Genomic DNA, 13,462 nt, shown 5'->3' on the forward strand with positions numbered 1-13,462 from the left:
GCGAGTTCACAGCCGTCCCTTGATCAACTCTAACCCCTTATAAAGCCTGCAATAATGGGACGGAGGAGAGGGGGCAGGTGTCACATTCTGTTTTAGGGGAAGAGAGGCTGGAGAGGGAGGGGAGGGTGGTGAGAGCTGGGGGGGCGCGCTGAGGTGCCCCTTCCTCCCCACGGGGGTCAGGGGCGGGTGATGCGTGCCAGGGAGCACGATGGGCCGTTAGGAATGGCATGCGCTTGGAACCGGGGTTCAAGGCAGCTCCGCTGTAACCCTATACCAGAATAGACGTTTACCCTTTGAGTGCTTGGAGTGAGGGGAGGGAAACAAATAAACACCAAGGCAGCGGCGGTGTCTTGTGCGGCTCCGGGGCATTCTGCACCTGTCCCTGTTTCGTGTGTGTGTGTGTGCGTGTGTCTTTATGCCTCCCTCCTCTGTTCGCTGCTATTTCTGGGATTTATCATGCACTCTGCCCCCCCCCCCCCCCATCTGTACGTCAGTCCGTCAGTCTCTCAGCGGGTCTGTCTGCCTTTCAGCCAACCTCCAACTGCTCCCCAAGTTCACCACAGCCTCACGGCCAGATAAAATTTACTACATGAGAAAAGAGACAAGACTGAACCCGCTGCCCACCCGCACCCCATCAGCCCCTAAACAGCTAAGCCCACCCCCCACACTGACCCCCCACCCTGTTTAATCAGCCCTGTCAGGGTCATTGACAGACATTTCGACACATTGCTACAACTCAACTCATTTCAAGCTAAAGCTATGTTAATTTCATTCTCAGGTTGAGGTTTTAAAATGTAAGTATATCATTACATGAAGTGAGAGGGAAACCTATGGAAATACACTACCGGTCAAAGGTGTTAGAACACCGGCTCATTCAAGGGTTTTTCTTTATTTTGACTATTTTCTACATTGTAGAAAAATAATAATGAAGACATCAAATAACACATATGGAATCATGTAGTAACCAAAAAAGTGTTAAACAAATCAAAATATATTTTATATTTGAGATTCTTGAATATCCACCCTTTGCCTTGATGACAGCTTTGCACACACTTCCCATCCAACATGAGAGAGCTTGAGAGGATCTACAGAGAAGAATGGGAGAAGACTCGAGGCTGTAATCTCTACCAAAGCTGCTTCAACAAAGTACTGAGTAAAGGATCCGAATGTCTAACAATCTGTTTTTGCTTAGTTATTATGGGATATGGTGTGCAGATTAAATCGTTTTTCCCACCCTAATCAATCTATTTTAGAATAAGTCTAATATAACAAAATGTGGAAAAAGTCAAGTGGTCTGAATACTTTTCCTGAATGCACTGTATTGCATTTCCTGTGTATAACACTGAACAAGTGCCATTCCAGAGGCAACAATGCCATATTGAGATGGGGAACCGTTAATTTTGTAGTATGCGTGTAGATCCTCTTCATCCAATTGTAATGTCTTATATCGAGAGGAATGTTTTTGTCTCATATTTCCTCATGCATTCATGGCATTTTTCTCATAATAGTCTGGCCGTCATGCTTATTACTCACTGCAGTTATTAGCATGCTTATTAAGACAGTGTCACGGATATTGTGGAGGTTTTTGTGTGGCAGTCATTCGACCTGCAGTGCCAATGAATACATTTCCTGGCTTCCACGGGTCCCGGTTGTGCTTTGCCCCATCCGACTAACGTCCGGCGTGTGAAGTAGCAGGGATCCACCGAGTAGAAAGGCTTTTCAGAGCTGGGATGACAAATGATGTGTGTTATAGGGGAGGAGGGATGGACAGTTGGATAAGTGCTTTGCCCCAAGGTATAGGATACCCATATTGTCCGTATATGAAAATAACACATTTGATAGTTGAAATGTTTGTTGTTTATTTACAGTTATTGAATAATTAAGTGATAATGACCGAGAAGCTCGGTTTTAACCAATCAGCATTCAGGATTAGACCCACCCATTGGATAATCACTCATAACTCTTCTTGTAATCACATTTATTATTTACATAATCATAAAAAGGCAATAGTCTTATGCCTTATGCAAAAATAACTGACAGAGTATAATATTATTTTTTTTCTTTCACACCTGCTCTCCCGCTATACCTCCTATAGTGAACATCTGTTTTCTCTGGCCTTCATTGCAAGGGTTTTATTGCCGACAAACATCTTGACATGTTTGTTTCTCTTGTGTAGACGCCAACGTGCCCTGCAAACAGAGAGCAGCAGTTTTTTCTGTCAACCCTCATTAATAACAGTGTATGATGTAAAGGAAAAGCCCAATGGAAATAAATAATTATCCTCCTCACCCAGGTCCCAACCTTTCCAGTCAAGTGAGAGATTCACTGACAGAAGGCTGTGTGTAGCAAGTAGCCTTTTGATAAAGTGCTCCTGTGTCATGTTTCTTTTGTAATTGCAGCTGAGACAGGACAGAGTTCTCAGTAAGGTCACCATATCATTATTGAGTACTACTGCAGTGGGGTCTCTGTTTGCTCTCTCCAGAGAGAGTACTTGAAGGTATGGCCAGGTCAGGGGTTTGCTGGGTAGTGAGTAGGTAGTGGCGACACCTGAGCCCTCCTGAGGATGAGGCTGGGGCGGTGCAGGGGGCACAGCACAGCAGTCACATGGGGGAGGTCCTGAGTCTGAACCTGACCTCGGCTCTGTAGCCCTAGCCCCTGTCTTGACCTTCACTCTCACATGCGATTGGATCCTCCCTGGGACTTTGAGGAATCATCACTGCATGTCCACTAAGGTGCCTCCAGAATTCAGACATGGCTGTCTGCTTGGCTCTGACATGCTTCTCACCTCTGTCTAAGGCACTGATCGAATGCTCTCTCTCATTACGTATCCCAAGATCTGACACAATTGGATAGATACAGTTGAAATTGGAAGTTTACATACACTAAGGTTGGAATCATTAAAACTTGTTTTTCAACCACTCCACAAATTTCTTGTTAACAAACTACAGTTTTGGCAAGTCGGTTTGGACATCTGCTTTGTGCATGACACAAGTCATTTTTCCAACAATTGTTTACAGACAGACTATTTCACTTATAATTCACTGTATCAGAATTTCAGTGGGTCAGGAGTTTACATACGCTAAGTTGACTGCCTTTAAACAGCTTGGAAAATTCCAGAAAATTATGTCATGGCTTTAGAAGCTTCTGATAGGCTAATTGACATAATTTGAGTCAATTGGAGATGTTCCTGTGGATGTATTTCAAGGCCTACCTTCAAACTCAGTGCCTCTTTGCTTGACACCATGGGAAAATCAAAAGAAATCAGCCAAGACCTCAGAAAATAATTGGAGACCTCCACAAGTCTGGTTCATCCTTGGGAGCAATTTCCAAACGCCTGAAGGTGCCACGTTCATCTGTACAAAACAATAGTACACAAGTATAAACACCATGGGACCAAGCAGCCATCATACTGCTCAGGAAGGAGATGTGTTCTGTCTCCTAGAGATGAATGTACTTTGGTGCGAAAAGTGCAAATCAATCCCAGAACAACAGCAAAGGACCCTGTGAAAATGCTGGAGGAAACGGGTATAAAAGTATCTATATCCACAGTAAAACGAGTCCTATATAAGGCTCTCCAGAGGGTAGTGAGGTCTGCACAACGCATCACCGGGGGCAAACTACCTGCCCTCCAGGACACCTACACCACCCGATGTTACAGGAAGGCCATAAAGATCATCAAGGACATCAACCACCCGAGCCACTGCCTGTTCACCCCGCTATCATCCAGAAGGCGAGGTCAGTACAGGTGCATCAAAGCTGGGACCGAGAGACTGAAAAACAGCTTCTATCTCAAGGCCATCAGACTGTTAAACAGCCACCACTAACATTGAGTGGCTGCTGCCAACACACTGACACTGACTCAACTCCAGCCACTTTAATAATGGGAATTGATGGGAAATTATGTAAATATATCACTAGCCACTTTAAACAATGCTACCTTATATAATGTTACTTACCCTACATTATTCATCTCATATGCATACGTATATACTGTACTCTATATCATCGACTGCATCCTTATGTAATACATGTATCACTAGCCACTTTAACTATGCCACTTTGTTTACATACTCATCTCACATGTATATACTGTACTCGATACCATCTACTGTATCTTGCCTATGCTGCTCTGTACCATCACTCATTCATATATCCTTATGTACATATTCTGTATCCCCTTACACTGTGTATAAGACAGTAGTTTAGGAATTGTTAGTTAGATTACTTGTTGGTTATTACTGCATTGTCGGAACTAGAAGCACAAGCATTTCGCTACACTCGCATTAACATCTGCTAACCATGTGTATGTGACAAATAAAATTTGATTTGATTTGATTTATATTGCAATAACCTGAAAGGCCTCTCAGCAAGGAAGAAGCCACTGCTCCAAAACCGCCATAAAAGCCAGACTACGGTTTGCAACTGCACATGGGGACAAAGATCGTTCTTTTTGGAGAAATGTCCTCTGGTCTGATGAAACAAAAATAGAACTGATTGGCCATAATGGCCATCATTATGTTTGGAGGAAAAAGGCAAAGAACACCATCCCAACTGTGAAGCACGGGGGTGGCAGCATCATGTTGTGGGGGTGCTTTGCTGCAGGAGGGACTGGTGCACTTCACAAAATAGATGGCATCATGAGGGAGGACAATTATGTAGATATATTGAAGCAACATCTCAAAACATCAGTCAAGAAGTTAAAGCTTCATGGCAAATGGATCTTCCAAATGAACAATGACCCCAAGCATACTTCCAAAGTTGTGGTAAAATGGCTTAAGGACAACAAAGTCAAGGTATTGGAGTGGCCATCACAAAGCCCTGACCTCAATCCTACAGGAAATCTGTGGGCAGAACTGAAAAATTGTGGAGGCCTACAAACCTGAATCAGTTACACCAGCTCTGTCAGGAGGAATGGGCCAAAATTCACCCAACTTATTGTGGAAGCTTGTGGAAGGCTACCCGAAACGCTTGACCCAAGTTAAACAATTTAAAGGCAATGCTACCAAACACTAATTGAGTGTATGTAAACTTCTGACCCGCAGGGAATGTGATGAAAGAAATAAAAGCTGAAATTAATCACTCTCTACTATTATTCTGACATTTCACATTCTTAAAATAAAGTGGTGATCCTAACTGACCTAAGACATGGAATTTGTACTAGGATTAAATGTCAGTAATTGTGAAAAACTGAGTTTAAATGTGGAGTGCCTGGACACAGCCCTTAGCCGTAGTATTTTGGCCATATTTCACAAACCCCCATATGCCTTATTGCTATTATAAACTGGTTACCAACGTAATTAGAACAGTAAAAATAAATGTTTTGTCATACCGGTGGTATACGGTCTGATATACCATGGCTGTCAGCAAATCAACATTCAGGGCTCGAACCACCCAGTTTATAATATTATGTAACCGGTGGAGAGGTACGGTTCTGTATGGATTCAAATGAAACAGAGTAAACAGTCAGCTGCTGCTGTTACAGTGATTTCACATTTGAAACGCAATGTTCACATCCCGTATCTTTGAATCCCGGTCTAAGTCTTTACAGCAGGGCTGTTCAATTCCGGTCCTGGACGGCCAAAACGCTTCTGGTTTTTGTTTCTACCTGGTGGTTAATTGCACACATCTGTTGTCCCAGGACTGAATCAGTCCCTTATTAGAAGAAGAGGATGAACACCAAAAGTGTTTTGGCCCTCCAGGACTGACAGCGAACAGCTTTGCATGGACAGCGCCATAGCAGATAGTGTCAGTAAGAGAGAAGTGTCAGGAGGGCCTGTGTCAGGAGTCTCCACACCACCACTCCCAATCTCTCGGCTAGCTATCCTATCCGAGGGGAAATCGCACCCTGCCAACACATTCCTGCCTGCGGCCTAAATCTGACCTTAGTTATCGCCAAGAGACAGAGAGGCTGTCGGAAGCCGTACGGCTGGCAGATGTGCGTTCATAAAGCGGCTTGCTGTGCGTGTGCACATGTGCTCTCTGTCTAACAGAGATGGTTTGTGTGTTGCAAAGTGGCTGGCATGTTTGGCCTAATCATGTCGATTCCATGGAACGCCACTGTTCAGAATAGATGGAGAGTAGACATAAGAAGCTGGGTCCTTTGTTGTCATCTCTGCTGGAGTCTGGAGTGGCTAGCGAGGCTGGGATGGCTATGTGCTATGGTGTGAGTGGATGTCCTCCAGCGTCATGAGGGTGTGAGTGTTTGTACACAGAGGTCAAGTGGTGTAGCTGCGTGCGCACACACAAGTACAAATACACACACACACACACATAATAACCCAGTACGCCCCCATGGGGCAGGCAGCAGAGAGAACAGATGCAGGCCCAGTGCTGCAGCAGGCAGGGCAGTCAGGGTGTTGGTATGTGAGGAATGCTCTGGGAAGGAGAGAACACAGAGAGCAGGAGAGCAGGGACTGACCGTTCGGGGACAGAGAGGAACCCTGCCTTGAGAGGAGGCAGATTTATGACAGGGATGGAGGGGAGGGTTGCACCTGCACCTTCACGTGACACATCCTGCACCCACCACTAACCCCTCTGACCTTTCCCTGAGGATGTGAGGGTGAGGGGACCAAGGGTGTTTCTTGGAGCTCCCAGATGATCTCTAGACCAGCCGTGTTCCCAGAGTCGGTCACTGCTCTGCTCTGGATCCTATTTCCTGATCCCAGTCTCTAACCTACCTGACCTAAACCACTGAGTTGGCCAAGGACAGGCTTCTGCTCCGTTGCCCCCTCTGGAGTCTAGACACCACCCATTCAGTTGACACAGTCACACGATCACACGATAATGACCTCATCATTGTGCTATTGAATGACAACTTCTCAGTGTCTCTGATCTGTCTAGATAATTTTAAAATCATACCACCCGTCCATTTCTGGGAGTGCCAGGGACATCTGAAATATAGTGCATTCGGAAAGTATTCAGACCCCTTGACTTTTTCCAAATTTTGTTACGTTACAGCCTTATTCTAAAATGAATTAAATGAAAATCTACACAAAATACCCTATAATGACAAAGCGAAAACAGGTTTTTAGAAATGTTTGCACATTTATAAAAAATATTAAACAAATACCTTATTTACATAAGTATTCAGACACTTTGTTGAGACTCGGAATTGAGCTCAAGTGCATTCTGTGTCCATTGATCGTTCTTGAGATGTTTTTACAACTTGATTGGAGTCCACCTTCAATTAATTGGACATGATTTGGAAAGGCACACACTTGTCTATATAAAGGTCCCACAGTTAACAGTGCATGTCATAGCAATAACCAAGCCATCAGGTCGAAGGAATTGTCTGTAGATCTCAGAGACAGGATTGTGTCGAACAACAGATCTGGGGAAGGGTACCAAAATATTTCTGCAGCATTCCCCAAGAACACAGTGGTCTCCATCATTCTTAAATGGAAGAACTGAGCAATCGGGGGAGAATGGACTTGGTCAGGGAGGTGACCAAGAACCCGATGGTCACTCTGACAGAGCTCCAGAGTTCCTCTGTGGAGATGGGAGAACCTTCCAAAAGGACAACCATCTCTGCAGCACTCCACCAATCAGGCCTTTATGGTAGAGTGGCCCGACGGAAGCCACTACTCAGTAAAAGACACATGACAGCCCGTTTGGAGTTTGCCAAAAGGCACCCAGAGGACTCTCAAACCATGAGAATCAAGATTCTCTGGTCTGATGAAACCAAGCTTGAACTCTTTGGCCTGATTGCCAAGCATCACATCTGGAGGAAACCTGGCACCATCCCTACAGTGAAGCATGGTGGTGGCAGCATCATGCTATGGGGAAGTTTTTCAGCGTCAGGGACTGGGAGACTGGTCAGGATCGAGGGTAAATATGAACGGAGCAAAGTACAGAGAGATCTTTGATGAAAACCTGCCCCAGAGCACTCAGAACCTCAGACTGGGGCTAAGGTTCACCTTCCAACAGGACAATGGCCCTAAGCACATAGCCAAGATAATACACAAGAAGTTCCGGGACAAGTCTCTGAATGCCCTTGAGTGTCCAAGCCAGAGCCCAGACTTAAACCCGATCAATCATCTCTGGAGAGACCTGAAAATAGCTGTGAAGCTACGCTCCCCGTCCAACCTGACAGAGCTTGAGAGGATCTGCAGAGAATAATGGGAGAAATTTCCCAAATACAGGTGTGCCATGCTTGTAGCGTCATACCCAAGAAGACTCAAGGCTGTAATCACTGCCAGAGTTACTTCAGCAAAGTACTGAGTAAAGGGTCTGAATACTTAAGTAAATTTCATATTTCAGTTTTGTATTTTTAATACATTTGCAAAAATATCTAAAAACCTGTTTTTGCTTTGTCATTATCGGGTATTGTGTGTAAATTGATTAGGAGTAACGTAACAAAATATGGAAAAAGTCAAGGGGTCCAAATATTTTCCCAATGCATTGTAAACACATGAACACCAGCCTCTTTAACAACTCATTAATGACTAGGTTTAATGGTAACAAATACAGGATGCTAATTTTGAATGGGCTGAGTGGACTGGGAGGATGTCATGTGTGTAGAGACTTTGTGTGACAGTATGTGAACATAATGCCAAATCTTGGCTCAAATTATTTTATAAGCACAATGCCAAAAATCTGGATTCCACTCAAGTCACCCCAGAGACCTCCCCAAGTCACCCCAGAGACCTCCCCAAGTCTTCACAGTGACCTCGCCAAGTCTTCACAGTGACCTCGCCAAGTCTTCACAGTGACCTCGCCAAGTCTTCACAGTGATCTCGCCAAGTCTTCACAGTGACCTCGCCAAGTCTTCACAGTGACCTCGCCAAGTCTTCACAGTGACCTCGCCAAGTCTTCACAGTGACCTCGCCAAGTCTTCACAGTGATCTCGCCAAGTCTTCACAGTGACCTCGCCAAGTCTTCACAGTGACCTTGCCAAGTCTTCACAGTGATCTCGCCAAGTCTTCACAGTGATCTCGCCAAGTCTTCACAGTGACCTCGCCAAGTCTTCACAGTGACCTCGCCAAGTCTTCACAGTGACCTCGCCAAGTCTTCACAGTGACCTCGCCAAGTCACCCCAGAGACCTCCCCAAGTCACCCCAGAGACCTCCCCAAGTGATCTCGCCAAGTCTTCACAGTGATCTCGCCAAGTCTTCACAGTGACCTCGCCAAGTCTTCACAGTGACCTCTCAAAAAGTATTTGCCTGTTTTCAGTCAGCAACTGCAAAGTGCACAAGAAATGTGGAACACTTTTTTTAATCCAAAGGGATTAAAGAAATATGCATTGAGGTGCTCAAACAATTGGCGAGCGAGTGCACCTTCTGATAAACACTGAACGCTTGAGCAGTTCCAGCCCGGAAATTAAAATAAGATTCAGAGTGAATGAGTGCCGTGACTGGGCTGTGTGTGGAGAAATAAGGAGACTGAGAGAAAGGTTTAAATCCATAAAAGCATGACACAAAGGGAGCCCTACAGTGTGTGTGTGTGTGTTTGTGTTTGTGTGCATAAAGAGGTTACAATCGCCCTCCTTAATTTAAACTATTTTGTGAACATGTCGCCACTTCACAGAAAACCATCACCGCCAAATTCACCGCAATGGCCTCTAATGCTAACAGCTGCCACTTTCATAAATCATAAATTTGCCTGCAGTGGACTAGTCCCCTATTAAACTTTAACACTGTTAGAGATTGATTAGTGGAAAGTTACTGTATGTTGGAACAAACACCGTCTGCTAGAACCTTATCCCCAGCAGCGAGGCTCAGAAGAGAGCTGGAGAAACTATGTTTTGCATTCTATTTGGAGGTTGCTTCCCAAATGGCACTCTATTCCCTATATAGTGCATTACTTTTCATCAGGGCTCTGGTAATAGGGTACCCTTTGGAGTTCAAGCTTAATCTTATCACTTTTATTGCCTACCAGTGTTTCTGGGCTTCTTCCTCGACGTAACTGGGCATTCTGTTTGGTCAGACGGGGTAGGGTCGGGTTTTCTGACCCAAGCATCACTATGTGAGGAAAATATTATGCTGGTTGTTCCACATTGCGTTGCGTGACTGATCTGTGTTAATTCACATGGAGATGTGGTGTGACAGGGAAAAATTACAGTGTTTAAGAGGTGGTGCAAACTCGACTCTTCTACAGCTGGGAGGCACGCTGTGTGTGTGTGTGTGTGTGTGTGTGTGTGTGTGTGTGTGTGTGTGTGTGTGTGTGTGTGTGTGTGTGTGTGTGTGTGTGTGTGTGTGTGTGTGTGTGTGTGTGTGTGTGTGTGTGTGTGTGTGTGTGCATATAGTACAAGTCAAAAGTTTGGACACCTACTCATTCAAGGGTTTTTCTTTGTTTGTACTATTTTCTACATTGTACAATAATGGTGAAGACATCAAAACTATAAAATAACATATGGAATAATGAGTAACCAAAAAAGTGTTCAAGTATATTTTAGATTCTTCAAAGTAGACACACTTTGCCTTGATGACAGCTTTGCACACTCTTGGCATTCTCTCAACCAGGTTCACCTGGAATGCTTTTTCAACAGTCTTGACGGAGTTCCCACATATGCTGAGCACTTGATTACTGCTTTTCCTTCACTTTGCGGTCCAACTCATCCCAAACTATCTCAAGCTGGTTGAGAGAATGCCAAGAGTGTGCAAAGCTGTCATCAAGGCAAAGGGTGGCTACTTTGAAGAATCTAAAATATATTTTAATTTGTTTAACACTTTTGATTACTACATGATTCCATATGTGTTATTTCATAGTTTTGATGTCTTCAGTATTATTCTACAATGTAGAAAATAATAAAAAATAAAGAAAAACCCTTGAATGAGAAGGTGTGTCCAAACTTTTGACTGGTACTGTACGTGTGTGTGCATGTGTGTACAGGGCCAGGGAAAGAGGTGAGAGGCCACATGACCATTGAAACAAGTCCTTTGCCCTGTAACCAAAGCCTTGATGGAGGAACAAGCCTAAGATTTACTGCAGGCGTATTCTATAAACATTGACACACACAGACCAGCTGCCGAGCGGCCTCTCCAGGCCAGGCCTCCTTCGTCACTCTCTGTGGCTGTGGTGTCTCCTCTGAGCCCAGCCTGGGATCGCATGGCTGCTATACCCCTTCACCTGCTCAGCCAATGTGACCTGTCTTTCAGCAGCACCAACCCCACAGGGTACACAGACCAGGGCAAGCACACACACACACACACACAAGTGCGGTTGCACACACATGTACGTATTTGCACATACACACCCACACACTTGCGTTTACACAAATACTCACTTTTACTGATAACACATCTACATACACACACTTACACCAATACAAACACATACAGGACACATTAGCACAGACTCAGACACCCCTCCCACCTCTGCAGCTGATTTTCCTAGCCAACCCCGTCCAGCATGCTGATGATAAGTTAGCAGTACCTCATCATCCCCTAGCTGACCTATCCTCCTACTGACACCATGCCAAGCCTGTTGCATTTACATACATTCAACAAGGATTTACACTGTTGGACATATCACTATGAACTAATAAACTAAATCAAACTTTGCATGTAAACAAATCCACAAATATCTCATTATATATTGAATAACTTTACATTTTCTTAATGCAAATAATGTTTTTAGTATCAATGTGCTGGCTCTTTCAGGACGAAACGAGCTGATAGCACGGTACATCAAGCTACGCACAGGGAAGACGCGGACAAGAAAGCAGGTGGGTTTCGTAACACCACTCCACTTTTCCCCTATATGTTTCCTGCCCTTTCTCCCAAACCATGTGCACCCCTTAAACAACCCACTCACTCCAAGCTGTCTCCAATCAGGAGCTGGAAAAAACCCAGAGAGGGCTAAGGGAAAGCCATGACAGCAGGAAATGATGCTGCTGTCACTCCGACACATTCCCGAGCCCCAACCCTGTTCTCATGCTGAAATGGGCCTCTCTTTGAGTGATTTAGAGGGCCGGGGCCCAATGCACAGATGCTATAGGATCAGACGACTGTGTGTTCTTCACCACTTCACCTAGCACGTGGCCCAGCCTCCTTAGGAGAGCAAGAAGCAGAGGAATACAGGATCTTTACGGCAGAGAGGACACTGTAGAGGGCTGGATGGGGCAGAGATTTGGACCCTATCTGGGACATGGGATTTCGAGAGATTGGGACTATAAGGTTTTATCTGCAAAATATGATTCTGAGATAATTGGCTTTAAAGTTCCAAACCCTCATTGGTTTGAATGGTGTCAGCTATTTTTATCTATTATTATTTTGAACTTAACAACTTGAGTTGGGGGTAGTTAGAGTACTATATAGGCAAAGAACATTGAACTGAACAAGGCTATGTCAATAACATTTTGACAAAAATGCAGAGAACCTTATTGTTCCAAGCTCTTGATTTGATATGGAGGGACTGACTGACATATTGGCACTGACTGATGTTGCATTATATATAGAGAGAGGGAGAGGGGTCCATTTGTGTCCCTTTATGTGAAGAGGTGATGGGGGGGGGAAAGAGGGAGAGGTGTTGGAGTTGACAATGAGTTGAGGAAGGGTAGAGTGAGAGGGGAAGGGGGACACCTGCTGGTCTAGCAGTGGCCAGGGCCATGAACAATTCAGTTTGGCGTTCTTAATAAGTGACATATTGGTACCAAAAGTCTCAAGACAATGACATCATAGAATGAGAAAAGGAATATTATTGTTTGTTGTACATTTGGCGCCAACATGGAGGATAGTTGGCCGAACTCTGTACAGCACATCTGCCATAGACCTGATCGGACCTAATCTCTCGCTTTTTCTCTATCCCTCTCTCTCTCCTCCAGGTGTCCAGTCACATCCAGGTGCTAGCGCGACGGAAGGCCCGGGAGATCCAGGTGAAGCTGAAGGTACGCTACGTGAGTCTCCCCCTTTTTGAATCTTGAACCTGTGCACTGCATTGTAGGTTGGCTTGAACGGCTCGTACCATAGCAATAGAATGGGTAGAAAAACAAATCAAACAGGTTCTAAATTCTGGAAGATTTACATGGATACACCGCTATAACGGAGAAATTCGACCTTTTAGAACACAAGTCATCCACATTCTGAACAACCTCTCCACTGTCTGCCATGCCACATACCATGGTGTTACAGTAGGGACCTTGCTTTCAATGGGAATGTCAATGTCTACCATTCTATCCATTCCAATTGTATGACTGCTACAGCACTAGCTATGCAGATCATTTGGAGTAGCATGCTGGTGGCTGATGTTTTTAAGGTAGGTGGTATTCAACCTAAGAGTCCACTGAGGTACTGCAGCGGGTCCGCAAAAATATTTGTATAAAAATATATCCCTAGCAACAACAGAATAAAGGAATGTTGAATTACATACCTACAGTAGAAAAGAGAAGAATCTTCTTTCTAATTATGTCAACTTTATTTATCAATCCAAATATTGAGCAAATTACACTCATTGGCGCAAAGTCTATGTCCAAAAGGCTTCTTAACAGCTTCTACCCCCCAAGCCATTAGACTCCTGAAAAGCT

General features: G+C 44.5%; 1 protein-coding gene across 2 annotated transcripts in view; it reads left to right on the plus strand.

Annotated features, from left to right (window-relative positions):
* The window catches only part of LOC135556554 (transcriptional enhancer factor TEF-3-like), a 43,701-nt gene that overhangs the window by 16,971 nt on the left and 13,268 nt on the right, over window positions 1-13,462 (plus strand). The window contains exons 3-4 of one of the 2 annotated variants that reach the window (XM_064989854.1): window positions 11,601-11,665; window positions 12,764-12,835. In XM_064989854.1, the coding sequence (XP_064845926.1) occupies window positions 11,601-11,665; window positions 12,764-12,835 (137 nt within the window). The remainder of the gene's footprint in view (window positions 1-11,600; window positions 11,666-12,763; window positions 12,836-13,462) is intronic. The other variant, XM_064989855.1, reaches the window with a different exon arrangement.

This window comes from Oncorhynchus masou, chromosome 15 (assembly GCF_036934945.1).
Source record: "Oncorhynchus masou masou isolate Uvic2021 chromosome 15, UVic_Omas_1.1, whole genome shotgun sequence".
Lineage (NCBI taxonomy): Eukaryota > Metazoa > Chordata > Actinopteri > Salmoniformes > Salmonidae > Oncorhynchus > Oncorhynchus masou.